The following is a 17,168-nucleotide window of genomic DNA, read 5'->3' as shown; positions in this document are numbered from 1 at the left end:
TGCAGGCCCTTAGGCCGCCGCGGGGCCTGCCCTGCCCGCAAGCTGCCTCGCCTCTGCGGTGAGAATCGAGAACAAATAACCGATATGGTTTGCTAACCCACATTATTTAAATTTAAATGACCCGTTTCCCCTTTTATCTCGCTGCCCTTCGGGTGCGAGCACACGCCAGCAGCAGCGGCAGGCCTTGAGGAACCCAACCAACATGGCGCCAGCAGAGCAGCCCATGCGCTGGGCGGTGGCTGGCACTGCGCAGGCGCTGCTCGGCATCGGCGCTCGGCACATCGATTGCTGAGGGAGCGGCTATGCTGCCTGCACTGCGTCCCCGCGTGCGCGGGGCGGGACGCGCCGGCCGCCATCTCGGCGGGAGGAGGTGAGCCGGGTGGCGGCGCAGGCCCGGGCCCGGGCGGGAGGAGGAGGAGGAGGAGGAGGAGGAGGGATGGCGGGCTGGCGGGCTGGCGGGCTGCCTCCCGGGACCGCCCGTCCCGCTGTCCGTGGGACCCGCCCGCGCGGGGAGGGTAGGAGCGGGGCACGTGTGCGGCCTGCGGGAGGGCGGGCAGCCCCCCCGGGGCCTGTCCCGGTCCCGCGGTGGGGGGAGCGGCGCCGGCCGGCGGACGCCGCGCGGCCGGGGACTGGGTGTTGCCGGTACTGCCAGCTCTCCTCCCCAGGGGTTCGGACCGCGCCTCGTCCGCCGCTAACGGCTTTCTCGTGTGCTCTGCCCGCAGGCAGGTTTGCAGCCGCCCCGGAGGATGGACATCAGGCCGAACCACACCATCTACATCAACAACATCAATGACAAGATTAAGAAAGAAGGTATGGGTGTCTGGGACTCGCCTTTAGAAAGCTGATGTCGTCACATCGGGCTGGCTTCCACGCCTGGTCGTACACTGGCACAGAGCTTGGCATTTTGGTAGTGCCGTGGCCTCAGGGGCTGCCGGGGCTCTCCGGAGGGCCGAACGGATGGTGGTCGTGCACCGAGCTCTCACAGACGGCTGCTTGTAGTGAAGAAGCAGCTAAAGTCAGTAAATGTAGCAAAATGTCGAAGTCTTTTTATAAGCCAGGCCCCTTGTTTCTAAAGCCCCTTGTTTCTTTGTATGTCCAAAGAAGGGCAACGAAGCTGGTGAAGGGTCTGGAGCAGAAATCTTATGAGGAGCAGCTGAGGGAACTGGGGTTGTTTAGCCTGGAGAAAAGGAGGCTGAGGGGAGACCTTATTGCTCTCTACAACTACCTGAAAGGAAGCTGTAGAGAGGTGGGGGTCGGTCTCTTCTCCCAGGTAACAAGGGATAGAACAAGAGGAAATGGCCTCAAGTTGCACCAGGGGAGGTTTAGACTGGATATTAGGAAATTTTACTTCACTGAAAGGGTTATCAAGCATTGGACCAGGCTGCCCAGGGAAGTGGTTGAGCCGCCATCCCTGGACGTATTTAAAGGACGATTGGATGAGGTGCTTAGGGACATGGTATAGTGGTGGTCTTGGTAGTGTTAGGTTTATGGTTGGACTCGATGATCTTAAAGGTCTTTTCCAACCTATACGATTCTGTGATTCTAAGGACAGTTAGAAGTAAGGTCTGCTGGTGGTCTTGTGTCTTCTGGTTGCCTCTCTGCCGTAGTTCTGTAGCTAATTGCATATGTTAGGTTTGCTCATCAGTGAATAACTGTAGCAATAGCAGTAATCAGAATATCCGATGGATGCTAAGAGGCACGTTGGCATACGTTTTGGTGGTCAGCAGTCCCCTCTCGCTGAAGCGTGGGAGCATCTGTGTGTTCCTCATTTGGTTTAGCACCAGACAGAAGCGGTGAGCGTGGCGTGAGCTATCCTGCTTTGCATCATCATGTTAGACATGCCTTGCCCTCTTGAGAGAGAGGTGACTTCATGCTGAAGCAGTTTTGCTCCTCGCAGCGTGCAAAAGAGAAAAGAAAAATCTCTTGCCTTTATTTGGCTGTATATTCAATGTCTGCATAGAGCTATCTGCTTAATACTCACACTTATCTTGTAATCTAAAATGATCAAGGTAATTTATTTGTTATTGTTTGTGAACTGAGTGGCTGGATCAGACTAGCACTACTTAAATGTTTCTTCAGGGTGCTTCAGAGAGAGATCTGAAAGTGGAAACAGCTTTGCTGAGAAATTAATAACTTGTCAAGATGGTTCTACTGAATAAATTTAACATGGGGCTTTGTTTGTAGTGTGTTAAGTGCCCTATAAACTAGTAAGTCTCCACTATGAAATGGCATGGTTATAATTTTTAAATGTAGGGTTTCAAATTACCTGTAAAGCTTACAAATTTGATTTATTTTTTTAAATACAGTTTTTGAAGTTATTTTTAAGGAAAGTGTTTTGATAAGAAAACTTTTAAAAAAAAAAACGAAACAGTTCTGTGGTTGGTCAAGAGCAGCTGGAGAAAGTGACAGTGGGCTGGTATTACCAAGTCTCAGCAGAAATAAACAAGAAGCAGTGCTCTTATATTGCTGAATTTTTTCAAATGTTAGATTTGTGAGTTAGAATAATCATGCAGTACAGAGAATTTATTTAGCCTGATTGGATAAGATTAACATTTAATTTGGCATGTAGTCAGGTGATTTTAAATAATGAAAATAAATCTATTGCAGTTGTAAGGTACAGTGTGACCATACAAAAACATACTCTGATCCAGAATATGAAAAAATATTTCATGTGCGTGACAGAATTGATTAAACAGTTACAAACAAAATTTCCAAATTTAATTAGCCTTTAAGTAGTTTCTATTTTGCCATGTTCTTGTTTTAAGTCATACCTCTTTATTATTGCGTGTTGCAGTATGGATTTTCTGATCAGTCTTTGATGGCTGGCATACATCATACTTGAATGTGTGAGAATATATATATATGAAAAAATGTATATATATACCCTTGTGTCATTTTTACTCTCTTAGAATGGTAGAATGGATAGCGGTGCAACTTTTTCACTAGCTGAATACTTGAGGTGTGAAACCAAGCGTTATACACCAACTTACAAAAACTGAGCAAATAAACTTGTACTCACGCAACAGTTTTGACTAAATTCATGTAACATACCACTGTGTGAGCTAAAGCTGGCAAAAGATATTGTCCCTGAGGGACAGCAAACTCTGTAGAAGTGGATGTCTGCATGTAACCTGTTATAATCTGTTTTTTCATATTGTCAACAGAACTGAAGAGGTCCCTGTATGCGTTATTCTCACAGTTTGGTCATGTGGTCGACATTGTAGCTTTAAAGACTATGAAGATGAGAGGACAGGCTTTTGTTATATTTAAAGAACTTGGATCATCTACCAATGCTTTGAGACAACTACAAGGCTTTCCGTTTTATGGGAAACCAATGGTAAGTTATTTTGTTAGCTTTTTAAAGGAAAAAAGAATTGCCATGGTACGATACAGTGTTTTGGTACTTGCACCTTGTGAATTAACTTGTGTACTTGTAATTGTACTGTTATTCAATTGCATCACGTCCTGATGACTGTATGTCTTTATGCAAGCTAGAGGGATGCCAGAGAGACTGTAGTGAAAACACACACAGAGGTTGAACTTAGCATTTAGGTTTCCTAAGTGATGGCTTTATATTTTTCTGTGCTGGATTAAAGTTTTTAAGATCTTAAATACTTCCATTTTACTCATCATGTCTTCTGTTGAACCGATTAAATTCATTCTGTAGTATTACGGAAATTAGGTGCTTTCAGTTAATTTCTCTAGAGTAGCCTTAATTACTATTATACTCGTAATAACTAGCTAGAATATGATGCTTCCTTTTTGAGGTAACAATGAGTAGGGTGAAGATCTCTGCAGTTTTACTTTCCAGAAATCAACAGATGTGACTAGTGATTTATTTTTTAAATCGATGGCTAGTTCTGTTTGTGCGTGCATCAGATTGCCAAACCAAATAACTGGATGTCAGGATAACTTCAGTGAAGCAAATACACTGCTGGTTGATAGAACAGCATTTAATAATGTACTTGATAACGTGCAGAATAGCACAACAATTGACATGCTGTCGTTGCCTGCTTGGATAATTAGGCATCTCTTAATTCTGCAACTATTTGTGAGGCGTAACCATACATGCAAATGGCCACATGACTTCAGCGATGGACGGATATATTAATACTGGCTTTGAGAGCTCAGGCAGTTCTTGTGTGGCTGGGCCACGAGCTTTTTTCATTAACACTTTCAGACTTTGTAATGAAATCCTTAACAAGGAATTGTGCAAGCTCAGTTCTGTTGTTTACCCTTAAAGACTTTTGTGCTCAGTAAAACTCAATAGGAAATAAAAAGATTAAGGCTTCATAAGCTTTCAGGTATACTTCCCTCTTTGAATATTGCCTGCAGCGTGCATACTCTATATAAGCACTAAACAAAAGCATTAAAAAAACCCTTAACTGCTTTGTAATTTTGTATTGAGGTAGTCTCTGATAGTAAAAGCAAAAGGATTGTGTGTGTATATAATGTTGCACACCTGTATACCCACAGCAGAACCTGCTTACCCCCCTGACTAGTGCACCGGGGGCAGCCTTTGTCAGAAAACCAACACTGTTGTGCTGCTGACACAGTTTATGCAATCTGGTTTGGGTTAAGGCAGGTACTTGCCTCTCTATTTAAGAAGTCCAAGTTTTGCTGAACTCAATTTTCTGCAGAGAGCTGAGAAATCACTGTAAAATTTTAGCTCCCCTTAAAAATGGGGTTAAAAATCCTCTCAGGTTTTTTAATAGAAGCTATTGCCAATTTTGTCTAATGTCCTTGTATTGCTTTGTACATCTGTTACCTTGACGGATGTTAAAAAGATGCTGTTAGATGAATAGAGTTCTGATTTCAATGAGTTAAAATTAGTAATTTCCATCTTAGGTGTTTTTTAGAGTTCTGTAGTTGTGCTCAGAATTAATTATGAAGATTAGATACTCTGTAAGCATACCTACAGTTTATAACAGTATTTCTAATAAAAGAAGTTCCTGCAAAAAACGTGTAAATGCACAGTAGAACACAGTTAATGAAAGTGGTGCAAAATGTTTATTTTTTATTAACTGCAAAATGTACTGATTTTTTTCCCTTTTAAAAAGCGTATTCAGTATGCAAAAACAGACTCTGATATCATCTCTAAAATGCGTGGTACTTTTGCTGATAAGGAAAAAAGGAAGGAAAAGAAGAAGGCCAAAACTCTGGAGCAGTCAGCAAATGCAGCAAATAAAAAGGTTATCCAGGTAAGCTGCTTCTCTGTTTAAAAAAGAAAAACAAACACAAAAGCTATTTTAAATTTATTATTATTATTATTATTATTATTATTATTATTATTTTAGGATTGAGTATTGTCTTTTGGTACTTCTCAATTCCCTAAACTGTGGTCTATTGATATCTAGTGCTCTTGAGTACTCACTGGAAGTTGAAGGAGAGGGGGCTGACTATATAGTCCTTGCTGTTCCTTCTTGTCCTTTTCTGTTACCAGATGAAAACAAAGATGCAGGGCAAAGGTACAATAAACCAAAGTAGAAACTAACCTCTTTTTAAAAAGAAAAAGAGGGGGTGTGCTTATCTTTAATGCCAGCTTCAAGTGCTCAACCAGCTTTTCCCTTTGGCGTTTTAATGCCCTATTTGCTCTGTAAGCACTGAAGAATGGTACATGGGAACGAGATAATTCATTTACAGACAGATGAAGAAGAGTTGGTTTGGAATATATCTCCACTAAGGGTTGGCCTGGCCTAAACTAACAACACTTAGTAATTTATGTGCTGAAGTATAGCAGAAAACATCAAGGCACAGAGTTTGAATATTGTGTTATTTAACTTCAGTTCCTGCTAAGGCACAAATTGATATCAAGGAGGGATAAGAGTGTTCATAGAAAGCAACATTTTCTAGGTAGAATATTCAGATTTCTCAGGATTTATTTAAAAAATCAATCGTTATATACAAATCTCTTAGGAAGAAATAATTGCTACTAGCTATAACGGTAATAGCTTTAGTTATCCTTGCTAAACTGGAGTCCTCAGTGGAAACACCTGTTTTTCTCCTATTAGGTATGTCCTGTCTAGGGCTTCATTTTCAAAACTACTTCTTTCCTGTCTATTAATCCAAATTTTATAATGTGGAGAAATAGTGATTTGCACTATCTGCTGACTCGGCCGTTACTCAGTTCAGATACTGCTGATGTTTTTCCTTTGATTGCTTGGTTTGGGAGTTCAGCGGAATTCATGTGCTTTATGTTTCCCTTCGGAGGTATCTCATAAGCAACAAATGTTCCTTGGATTGTAGCTTAAAAAAACCTTAACATACTTCTTGAGTTGTACAGAAGCATGGTGATGTGTGCTTATATATTTCTAACAGAACACCTTTGTAAAACTATTTTGTACTTATTTACTAGGGAGCAACACAAAATTCAGCCACTGCCCCAGGGACTGCAGCACAGAATCAGCAGGTAATGCTCTTTTTTTGTGACTAAAAGCACTAATGTTTAAAATTATTCCCTATGAATAACAGTTTGTTACACATGGAAGTTTGAGGATATATTTTACAGCTTCCTTTTTGTTCTGCAAGACATTTGTCTAACAGCTAAATCACAGTAAACAAACAAAAGAAATCCCACTTTTGCTATATCTGGTTGACATGAAATGAAAATCTGCAGTTTCTCATTATTACACAGAAAACTGCACTATTAACAAATCCTACTTGGTTCTTAAATTTGGACTGTGCTTAGTACCAGTTGAAGGATTCTTAATTTTTTTTTTCATTGTTAATAAATTCCCTTTAACTTATTTTGTTCTAGTAGTAGAAAAGGAGAAGGAAGACTACACAGGCTACCAGAATGTCTGCCTAAAAGCTTTGTTTCAGGAGTTTGGGGGTCCTCTGCTCACTTTTTCTTTTTTTTCTCATAAGCATCTTATTTTCCAAAGGATTGTGTGGAGATGTAGCTACAACTCCCTACGCTTCACTCATCTTGTCTGCTCAGTGACCTTCTAAATGATTCATGTGTGTTAGAAGTGCAGGTACTAAAGAGCCAGGATTTGCAGGAGGGCAAATGCTGTAGAAGAATATCTCCGCCTGCCCTGCATCTCTTTCTTGAGTACTATCATTGAGAATCGCATACATAATCCACAGCAGAAAATGTCTTGCTCCCAGTCTGGGTTTTCTTTCAGGTGTCATTTGTAACAAGGCACAATATGCATGTCACTTCGCATCGAAACACAACACTGAGTATTTAGGTATTTGTTTGAACTTCAGAAGTTTTATTTTCTAATGGCACTGCCTGGAATATTTCCATCAGCTGAAGGAAATTGTTCTGCTGAGGCATTAACTTACTTGGCACCATTATTAGGACGTTTGAAGTTGTGGTGTCCAGTTTCTTTTTATTTTTGTAATCTCCTGATGACTTAGGGAGATTCCAGCCTCTCAGTCCAGTGTCAGCAAACTGACTACTCAGCCTTGTGTCTGGTGGGTTGCTACAAATTCATATTCGCAGGCAAATCTGTTAAAGACTCTAAAGCTGTAAATCTAATGGGGTTTCTAATTAATAAATTTGAATGGAGCACTGCAGTAAAACCATGTGGGTTTTGTGGGATTCAGTTGCCCAAAGATATTCAGTATTTCGGTACTACTGCAGATGAACAGGGTATTTATCTTGGCCTCCCACTGCTCTTCTGGAAGGATGCGAGTCTTTCATAGGTTCTTCCACTGCCATACAGGTGTCTTGGACAGCCAGTACTTAAGGACCTGGCTCCCACCCCTGGCAGTGCTGAGAGTACTGCAGTATCAGCTGTTGAGTTCTTGAGTTTAAATATGACACCTAAGACAATATGTTACTGTGATTTTTGTGGAAATAAGAGCCTCTCCAAATTAATATATCCTTGTAAAAGAACTAAGGGGCTATGGCTGCATATTGCATGAAGGTATACTGAAGTCCAGCTAGCAGTGTTATGAACAAAACTAAGGATATGTGAGTCTTGGTTCAAATAATCATGCAGACAGATGCAGAGGAACAGATAGCTGTGTCTAATCTTTCTGAGCTTTGATCTTCTGTTGTTACAGGTGCCTGATAATCCACCAAACTATATCCTGTTCCTTAATAACTTGCCTGAGGAAACAAATGAGATGATGCTGTCCATGTTATTCAATCAGTAAGTTTTGCATAGAAGAGACTTCTCCTTTGAATTCTTCTGTTACCTGTATGCTTTTTCTCAGTTGGCAAGCTGACTTTTTAGAAATAAGAGTTTCTTCTGAAGGTATTTCAGTTCTTTGTCTTACTGCCAAGATTACAGATGTCAGTTCTGATGACTTGGTGCAGAAAGCAAATCCAATTTTTTCGTAGCAGGTTTTGATTGTGTAAGTTATATACTATCAATCTGCACTAGATTTAAGCTGGTGACTGTAATATTAAAGGCTTTACAACAGCAGGAGCAGTTTTAAAACTAGCTTTAGTTGCTTCCGTATGTGCACGAGACTGATTACATTTCTTCCACGTAATGATTCTTAACTGAGGCATGGTTCTAAGAACTGGACATGTAAAACCCTTCAATTTAAATCTTTCATTAGTAGTAACTATTATACTAGTAGATGCTTATGGTAAGGTCTTATGGCTACTGAAGAGAGATGTATCATCAAGCTGGGAAATATTATCTGACTCTTTCACCTTATTTTAAAGGTTTCCTGGTTTCAAAGAAGTACGCTTAGTGCCTGGGCGCCATGACATTGCATTTGTGGAGTTTGAAAATGAGAATCAAGCAGGAGCTGCTCGAGATGCTCTCCAAGGATTTAAGATTACTCCATCTCATGCCATGAAAATCACTTATGCGAAGAAATAACCGGATGCTCCTATAAAGGACTTCTGTGGATAGGTTGTTTTTTTTAATATGATGATACTTTGATCAGCTAGCATGTTTGCTGTTCTCTGCAGAAAACTTAAGACTTGTCTAAAATTGCCACAATGGCTAGGACAGACGTAGGATTTCCACAGATCTACTGGATAGTCAATTTTTGTGTTGAAATACTAATTTTTATAAAATAAATTCAGTTTATGCTGTTTTCGAGCCATGTTTTTCCTTGAATCCATCTTATTATTGATCTGTTAGGCTTGCAGGGCTTATTCAGTATATTGGTTTAACTACTTTTAAGGTAACACTCATTTCTCAGAGGTGCTGGAAAAATAGTTGTCTTTCCAGAGCAAAAAGCGTGAGCAGGAATGCTAAATGTCAACATATTCAGAATAAATGTAACACTCAATCTTCAGCCTCATTATCAAGGGGACAGCTGCTTTTCAGCAGGAATAATATTGTCACTTAAGGAAAAACAATTTATTGTTAGTGGGGTTTTTTTCCAGGTATGGGTAGAAATTGATTACAGTTTGACAGCACGGTTGCTCAACTTGGTTTTGTCTTTATAATGATGGCTGGTAGTAGAAGCAGGTCCACAGAAGAAACATAAAAGTTTATCTATTGTCTTCGCCTCTGCTCTTCCCAGCCCTATTACCATGATTTTAATAAATGGTTTAGGAAGAGCTTTCTGGCTCTTTACAAAGACAATGCAGATAAGCCTGATGGTCCGTTTTTAGGCAGGTTTTTCCAAAATACGTGTCCTAATGTTTCTGGGTTTGTTGTTTTGGTTTGGTTTTTTTTTCCATTTGTCAAAAACCTTTACAGGTCTTGTGTAACATGAAATACTCTGAACGCAGTGAAGTAATCAGATGTAGTATTGTGAGTTGTAACTGTTATAAATATTTGAGTGCAAAAATAGCTTCAAAAGCTGAAGTGTTTTGTTCAGGTGATGGAAGACCTACAAAGATATTTTAGGTTAAGAGAGTAATGAAATTTACTTAAAATGTGATCATATTTTTGGTGAATCTTGCAGTAGCTGTTGCATGGTGTTGGCCAGGAGGATTGCCATCAGACCCTTGAAGATTAATGTTTGAGAGGAAGCGGCCACACAGCGCTTGTCATGTTGCAGCATTCCTCACTTCTTGAACACTTTCTCTGTGAGGCCTGTAACTACCCTTTCAGACAAAGGAGTAATGGGATAGAGTTAGCATGATTTCCTTTAGAAGTAGTTCAGGTAAGTATTGGAGTAGCTGATGGTTAGGCAAGAAACTACGAGGAAGAATGTTTTGCATTGTAGCTACATTCCAAGTGTTGAGTTTTTTTCTGTTTCCAAAGTAATTTGGTCAATAGGGGCGGGAGGAAGGATGCTTGAGGCCATGGCCTTTCCTCTATGACCGTGGCTCGGTGCAGTCCCTTCCTGTGTTGTGTGGGTTCGGCTGTAGCTGAAGAGCATCTGTTTCCCTCAGTTTGTGTTCTGAAAAAGTTGAGATCTGACTTAAAACTGTCGTTTGGACGAAGTGCTGCACCTTCAGGAAAGCACGATTGATTTTTATAAAATCTTGGTATACTTCTTGGTATATTATATATGGTAGTTCTGGCATGTCCACTCAATTTCTGAACAAGTGCTATGTTTCAGTGCATGTGTAAGCGTAAAACTAGCTACATAAACCACCTTTTTTGCACGAGACCTGAAAAATCTTTCATCTGCTCCCAGAGTACATTGCAAAATTATGCCTCTTCCACTGTCATCTTGATTACTGTCATCTCTCCATGTATGTTTTTTCTTTCAATCATTTTAGTGATTTTTGTGTGTGATTTCACAAGTATTCTAATACTCGCAAGTGAAAATCATTTCAATGTGCCTATAAGGGAGCAAAAGTGACTATGTTACTCCGTCATGAACCTTACAGTTTTCCTTCTGCAGTCATAATTTTATAGGTATTAATTACGCTGTCCTTGTATCCCACTAGTCTGTGTACATGAGACTACCGTTGCATACCATCACTCTTCACCTTTATTCACTTAGGAGGGTTTGTGTGGAGCTGTCTGCAAAGGAAGTTAGACACTACATACGGGAGGCTGGAGGAAGGAGTAATGGGCTGGAAGATTAGAGGAGAATGTGGTGAAGTCAGCTGTAATAGGAGGGTGATGCTAGAAATTGCAAGATGGTCTTTCTTTAAAAGAGAGCGGGGGATTTCAGATGAGAGTTGACAGCTTGCTCTGTTCTGCCTGTTGACTGAAAGCTGGTACAGTCAGCAGCTCTTCAGGCCTCCTCGTGAATCAGGTAGCGTTGGTTCTCTGGAGTGACGTTTTGGGAATTCCCAGACTTGCTCTTGGTCACTTGTAAGGACTGATCCAGACCAGCCTTCTGTAGCCTGACAGCTGTGATGTGAATGGCTTACAGTGCAGTAACTCCAGTGGTTGTTCCTTTTGTGCATGTGTGTGCATTTATTTTAATTAAAATACTCCCTACAAGTCTTGCCTCATGTATGCTATGATGAGATTTTGGGAAGTTAGATGAATTCTAGATGTCCTCTCCAAGGCATAAAGAGGACCTTATAAGTCAGCCTGTGGCACTATGTTTTTCAGCATCTTGCATCTGCAAACTCTCAACTGAGTTCAGCTATGTAAATAAAAGTGAAGTGGTCGCTGTCCTGGCATAACCTGTGTGTTTTGCTCTCAACTGCGTCTCCCTGTGGAAAGGATTTTGCCTATGCAAGTATGTGGTGCTTGAACTTTTAGACTTCAAATTTAAATTGCTGACTCGCAAAGCCTTTTTACAGTGTTTCAACTCCCAAATGGTTTGTTTACATGTGCATCCATGTGTTAGGGTCCGAGTAGGTCCTTTCTGTAGACCGTAACAGGGAAGTGTCTGCCACTGAGGGTTTACAGTCCAGGGAAGATTACATTTGTCAGTGAGCATTTGGGAAAATGAAGGACTTGAGGATTTGGAAGGATGTAATTTCCTGATTTCCTTTGCTGCTTACCAGGGTCTGACTTAATTTTCATCCTCAAACTTTGCTTGACGTAAGATTAAGACTACGGACAAGTACAGGAAGGCTTAAGACGTTTAAATAATACAGTTGCTGATTGAAATGTTAATGCAGAATGGCTTTGGGAAGGGATTTGGTTTCGTGAGTGGACCCTGAGGTCTTCCTCCTGCCTGTGGCTCCTCTGGTGGGGTGGAATGTCGCCCTGACCCCTTCCCATTGGCCCAGCGTGTTTGTCCAGGTGTCTGCCTCCTCCATAAAAGACGGGGATCGCTAGACCTGGCGTGCATTCGGCAAGCGCTGCAGCAAAGAAAAATGACACGACGTGTTTATTTGGTTGTTCTACTTTTGTGTCTCGGATTAATGTGTCCTCTTGGGACTGGAATTTTTATGGACAAGCTTGCCAGCAAGAAGCTGTGTGCTGATGACAACTGTGTCTGTAAGTAATTTTGCTTTAATTTTGAGGACAAGATAGTCTCAAAAATGATTGTGCAGTTTGGATGCAATAGTGTGAGGGAAAACTTACTTAGCTCTGTTATATTTACATTGGTTTGTCAACTTAAAAGCAGAGTGGGAGGGTTTATGTGGAATGTCACATGCAGTTTTCCTGCAAAAAGGGATTTGTAAGGGACATTTTTCACTCAGGTGAAAGGTAGAGGATTGTAACTTCCACTATGATGAAATGGCACATTCTTAAGCTGTTACTTTGCTTACTGGAGAACAGAAAAATGAGCAGGACAATTTCTTGCAGACTTCTATTAATTTCAGGATAACCTACTTTTGTCTGTAGAAATAGCTTTACGTGTGTGCATCCACACACACATTTATTTATATTTCTCTCTATAAAAGTATGTATGTATTTAAATTTGTCCACCTCATTCTTGGTTGTTTTTTTTTTCTAGACACCATTTCCCTTGCCAGAGCAGAAGAGGATTATAATGCTCCAGACTGCAGATTCATTAATATTAAAAAAGGGCAGTTGATTTATGTTTACTCAAAACTAGTGAAAGAAAAAGACTCTGCAGAATTCTGGGCTGGAAGTGTAAGAGGAGATTCTTGTGTATATGAGCAAACCAGAAGTAGATTAATACACATTTCTGTAAAGAAATGGATGCTAACGCTGAGCTATTGTGGGTTTTAAAGCAGCAACTTAGTTTTCAAAGTGAATGTTTAAACTTAAACTGATTGAGGAGTCTTGAGGGTTTTAATTTTTTTTTAATAAAATATCTTCAGTAACTGTATGGTAATTATGAACTGAACCTTAACAGAAGGGCGCAACAGTTCTTTTCTGTGGCTGTTCGCTGAAACTATGGAGGAGAAAGCTTTTATCACAGTTGGTCATAAAACTCTCAAATTTAAGGGAAGCAAAGATAAGTATTGGCTGCATTTATAAAAAAAATCCAGATAAGCTATAGGCGGTATTAATTTACTCCAAAAAATGTATGCCTGTATCAGAACTTGTGTTAATGGTTCGTTTCATGTGCCAGCTAATTGGAACCTAGGAAATCTAAAACCAGAGTAAGAAACACTATTAGTAACTGCTTTTGACTAAATTATGAACTAGCTCAAACCAGATGAGGACTGTTTTAAGGTACCTAATTATACATCTCCTTGCTTGAAGGTTTATGGAGAACAGTATGAAGACCATATGGGGACAGTTGGTTATTTCCCTAGCAGTTTAGTCTCAGAACAACATGTCTATCAAGAAGCAAATAAGACTGTTCCTACAACGGTAAGGAATTTGCAAAAGCCCAGCTGGCTACATAATTATACTTGGCTGTGTAATGCTAATTTGCTGTAAAAACAAATCATAATTGTGGCAGTTGATTGTAGCATATCACAGATGCTTAGGGATCCAATCTTTGGGCCTTTATACAGGCAAATAGCCTCAATAAAATCCTAACATACGCTCTGATATTGCAGATACTACAAATGCTGCATTAAGGGCTTGATCCTATTAGAGTTCCTATTGATTTGAATAGTATTCCTTCAAGGCCATAGAAGATTTACCCAAACCATTTGCAATACATTGCAAGAAGCTTTCTTTTTTAGAGTCTGGATATTGTGCTGCGTACTTTAGTAACGCATACAAGCACGCTTTTTATCAGTTGTATATATAGATGGGCATCGTCATAGAGAACTTCTGATTTACTCTCCTCTTTTTATGAGAAAGCAAGCATGCTTTCAAAGTTGTTGGTATGTCTATCAAAAAGCTGAATTAAAACACTATTGGAAACACATTAGTGTTCTGTCAGTAAGTAGGCTGTACTTCTGAAAGGGTGATTGTCCCTGATTATGTACAGTAGTGTCTCATACACCAGACTACTCTTAATTTTACCAAAGATCTGAAACATTTCACAGAGGAGTGGAAGAGGAGGGTCCTTTCTCAGAGCCTGGTATGGTTTGGCTTACAAGTAACACTTACTGGTAGCTTATTTCTATGCTTAAAACAAATTGAGTGGTATGTTTCCAGTAATTACCTTCATCAATATTGAATATTTAGCTATATGCTGTTTTGAAGTGTATGGCAAAATACAACAATTAGTGCTTCAATCTTGAGATCATATATGGAGTTTTTAATCCCAGGTCCAGATTACTAGATGGGTTTCACTAACACAGAGGAAATAAGTGAAAGGAAGCATTTTATTTCATGTTAATAGTTGCTAGGATTTGTGTTATAATGTGTCAGACAAGCTTTATTTAAGGAAACGCAAATCTCGGATAAGTGATTGCTTTTCTTGACACTACATTAGGTTATTCTGAATTTGGCCCAGAAGCATTGCAGCAATTAATTAGGCACAGAACATGAAAGAATGACTAAAATATGTTTTTAAGCTCTTTTCTCAACAATATGACAATCAGTCTGCTGCATGGCAAGCTGAACTGGAAGCAGAGGTAGGTTAAAGCAATGTCTTAGCCTGCAGGCTGACTCAGAGTCCAGAATGCGCTGTTGTCAGGCTGCAGTGCAGAACTTTAATTGGAAGGTAATTTTCTTTTGCAGAACTAACGACACAGACTTTGACAGTCGTTTCACCCTTGCTTCACATTCTTGCTATGCAGGAACCTTGCAATGAAAACAAAGGGTGATACAGAGAGATTCTTTTCCTTGTTCTACTGCTCTCAGCCGTATGTTGCAATCGTGACCTTAGGGATCTGACTCTAAGTTCACATTTAGAACAGTCTACAGTCCATCTTGACCCATCTGTGTACGGGCATGCTGCTTGCTCCAGAAATATCCCTTAAAACGGCTGTTTTATACAGAGCTAGAGTTGCGTACTGCTGTAGATGCCTCTAATGCCACCAGCCTTCCATCTGCAAGTCAGAAGCTGGTCTCTTGCTCACGGCTCTGTAACCTTCCCCCAAGCCGCTGGAAATGTTTTTGCCTTGCTTTCCCGGCCTTGCACCTGCAAAGCCCAATATTGGTGTTACGATGGGTTCTCTTGGGAAGGGGTTGCCAGTTATATTAGGGGAACTAATGATGCCCGAAGCTTAATGGTTAATCAGTGTGCAGCACCTGCCCCTAATCAAAGCACTGGGTGGCACACACAAAGGGCTTTGCATGGAGGAACCAACTGATGGGGAACTGGATGGGGAAAAGTATTGGGGGGGGGCACCTGCTGCCCTGGAGAGAAGCCTGAAAGAGGACATCAGCCTGCAGGCCTCTGTGTCTCTGATCCTCCTTTTATTCACCCCCCCACCCCCACCCCCAAAAAAAGTAGCTTTCACTGTTGGAGTCAATGTATGCCACTAGCTACAGGCTCTGCTAATAAATGTTTCTGCCTGTGAACTTCTCTAGGCATCCTTTTGTGCAGCACTGGGTAATCCATGCCTGTTGGTTGCTGTTTGAGCAATAAATCTTCGGAGATTTTTTTTTTTCCCCCCAGTGCTGCTACTTCTGAACCATTGAATCACACTGAATACAATAGACTCAACACAATAGACTGCATGTACTACAAAGCGGTGTTGGATTGCCTGCCTTCCCTCGATCACTTAAAATTGGCCATTTGCTGGCTAAGATGAGAGTACTTTCATTACCAGTAAGCATCTGAAACAGCTCCCTGTCTTCTGCTTCCAGTGGACAGCTATATGTGATACACTGGTCTAATGTAAATGTCGTACAGTTTGAGCACTACAGTGTGATAATTCCCTGCAGCAGAATAGAGATCTACATAGCCATGTAAGATAATAGCAGGAAGTTAGAGGAAAGCAATATGCTGTGGAAGTCTATCCCATGCTGGAAGTTTTCAAGGAAAATACTGGCATTTATTTTCTAGTCGCATTTTTCCGTAGCAAGTGTATTGCATAGCCTCAGTCTAAGGCATCCTTTTCATGCGCAATTAGGAACTGTTTAAGGATACAGGGTTACATATGACTAATAAATCCAGGTATCGATGTAGGAATACAAAACAAAAAAGGGAGATAAAGGAATAATTTAAAATGAAGAGAGAAGGCCTAATTCACCTGAAAAATTTATGGCAGGAACAAATCATCCCAGCTACACAAAAGGAGTCAAAAGACCAAAGACCTTTTTCTTTCCCAGGATAATTTGAGTATATTATAGTGTATTCTGTGTTTGCATCTACTCATGTACCTTTGGGGACAAAGAGAGGAACATTAACCCCTCAGTAATCTCAAAACATCTTTCCTTTTAACTCTCTCTTTCAGGACATTGATTTCTTCTGTGAATAGTGCTGAAAGTGGCCAGGTAATCTCTTGGCTGCTACCAGGGAAAGCTGAGCGGAGGAAACCTGGATGCCCTCCCTGAACACACAGCCCTTCCTGTAATAGATGTTTGTGAAACAAGTAGTCCTTCAAAACAAGCAAGTTTTCATTTAAAGAGAGTGATTTAGGATGGGGAAATAGTCTCACCCAGCTTTTTTTTTTTTTTAGAATTTTTTTACCTGCGTATGTTTCGTAACTTGTTAATGAAGCTAATAGTCTTTGAATCGCTGTAAGTCTGTGTGGTATAAATATGCTATGTATGGGAGTAGATGTGTGATCTTGACCTGCATTTTCCTGCCTTAACCTTACACCATGTATTGGATATTAAAAATACCTTCCTTGGGTGAGCTGTCTGTGACTCGCTGCAATAAATCACTTTAGTTGCAAGAGCTATCCAACAACTGAGAAATCACCAGTACTAAATACAGGCTTTAGCAGTGTGTCAAAAAGAGTATTTTGCCTGTCATGTGCACACGTTGTGTGGTACGGGGGATGTTCAAGCTGAAACTGTGGCTCAGAGCCGCAGGCTGGAACAGGAGGATGGGGTAAGGCTGAGGATGGTCCCTGCCCAGGGCTTCCCCCAGCTTGGAGGAAGCACGGTTCCCTATTGCTCCCTAGAGTGCTGGTACAGAAGATGTTTAGCCTCTGCTAAACGTTC

General features: G+C 40.7%; 2 protein-coding genes across 4 annotated transcripts; both read left to right on the top strand.

The window, feature by feature from the left end:
• Positions 1-253: 253 nt before the first annotated feature.
• Positions 254-9,014, top strand: SNRPB2 (small nuclear ribonucleoprotein polypeptide B2). Of its 3 annotated transcripts, none has more exons than XM_075496882.1 (7): positions 254-370; positions 723-810; positions 3,165-3,337; positions 5,061-5,201; positions 6,356-6,409; positions 8,017-8,105; positions 8,630-9,014. In XM_075496882.1, exons 2-7 carry the CDS (start codon positions 747-749, stop codon positions 8,787-8,789), a joined length of 681 nt encoding a protein of 226 aa, XP_075352997.1. In that variant the 5' UTR covers positions 254-370; positions 723-746; the 3' UTR covers positions 8,790-9,014. The 3 variants fall into 3 exon arrangements, with proteins under 3 accessions (XP_075352997.1, XP_075352998.1, XP_075352999.1); XM_075496883.1 differs by lacking the exon at positions 254-370 and adding an exon at positions 389-515; XM_075496884.1 differs by lacking the exons at positions 254-370; positions 723-810 and adding an exon at positions 846-1,015.
• A 2,853-nt stretch (positions 9,015-11,867) lies between these two features.
• On the top strand, positions 11,868-16,768 carry OTOR (otoraplin). Its single transcript, XM_075497478.1, has 4 exons — positions 11,868-12,227; positions 12,691-12,830; positions 13,410-13,520; positions 16,454-16,768. The coding sequence occupies exons 1-4, from the start codon at positions 12,104-12,106 to the stop codon at positions 16,475-16,477; spliced, it is 399 nt and encodes a 132-aa protein (XP_075353593.1). The 5' UTR covers positions 11,868-12,103; the 3' UTR covers positions 16,478-16,768.
• The last annotated feature ends 400 nt before the right edge of the window (positions 16,769-17,168 follow it).

Source organism: Mycteria americana, chromosome 3, assembly GCF_035582795.1.
Source record: "Mycteria americana isolate JAX WOST 10 ecotype Jacksonville Zoo and Gardens chromosome 3, USCA_MyAme_1.0, whole genome shotgun sequence".
Lineage (NCBI taxonomy): Eukaryota > Metazoa > Chordata > Aves > Ciconiiformes > Ciconiidae > Mycteria > Mycteria americana.
Note: the sequence above shows the minus strand (reverse complement) of the source record. Positions and strands in the feature narration are given on the sequence as shown.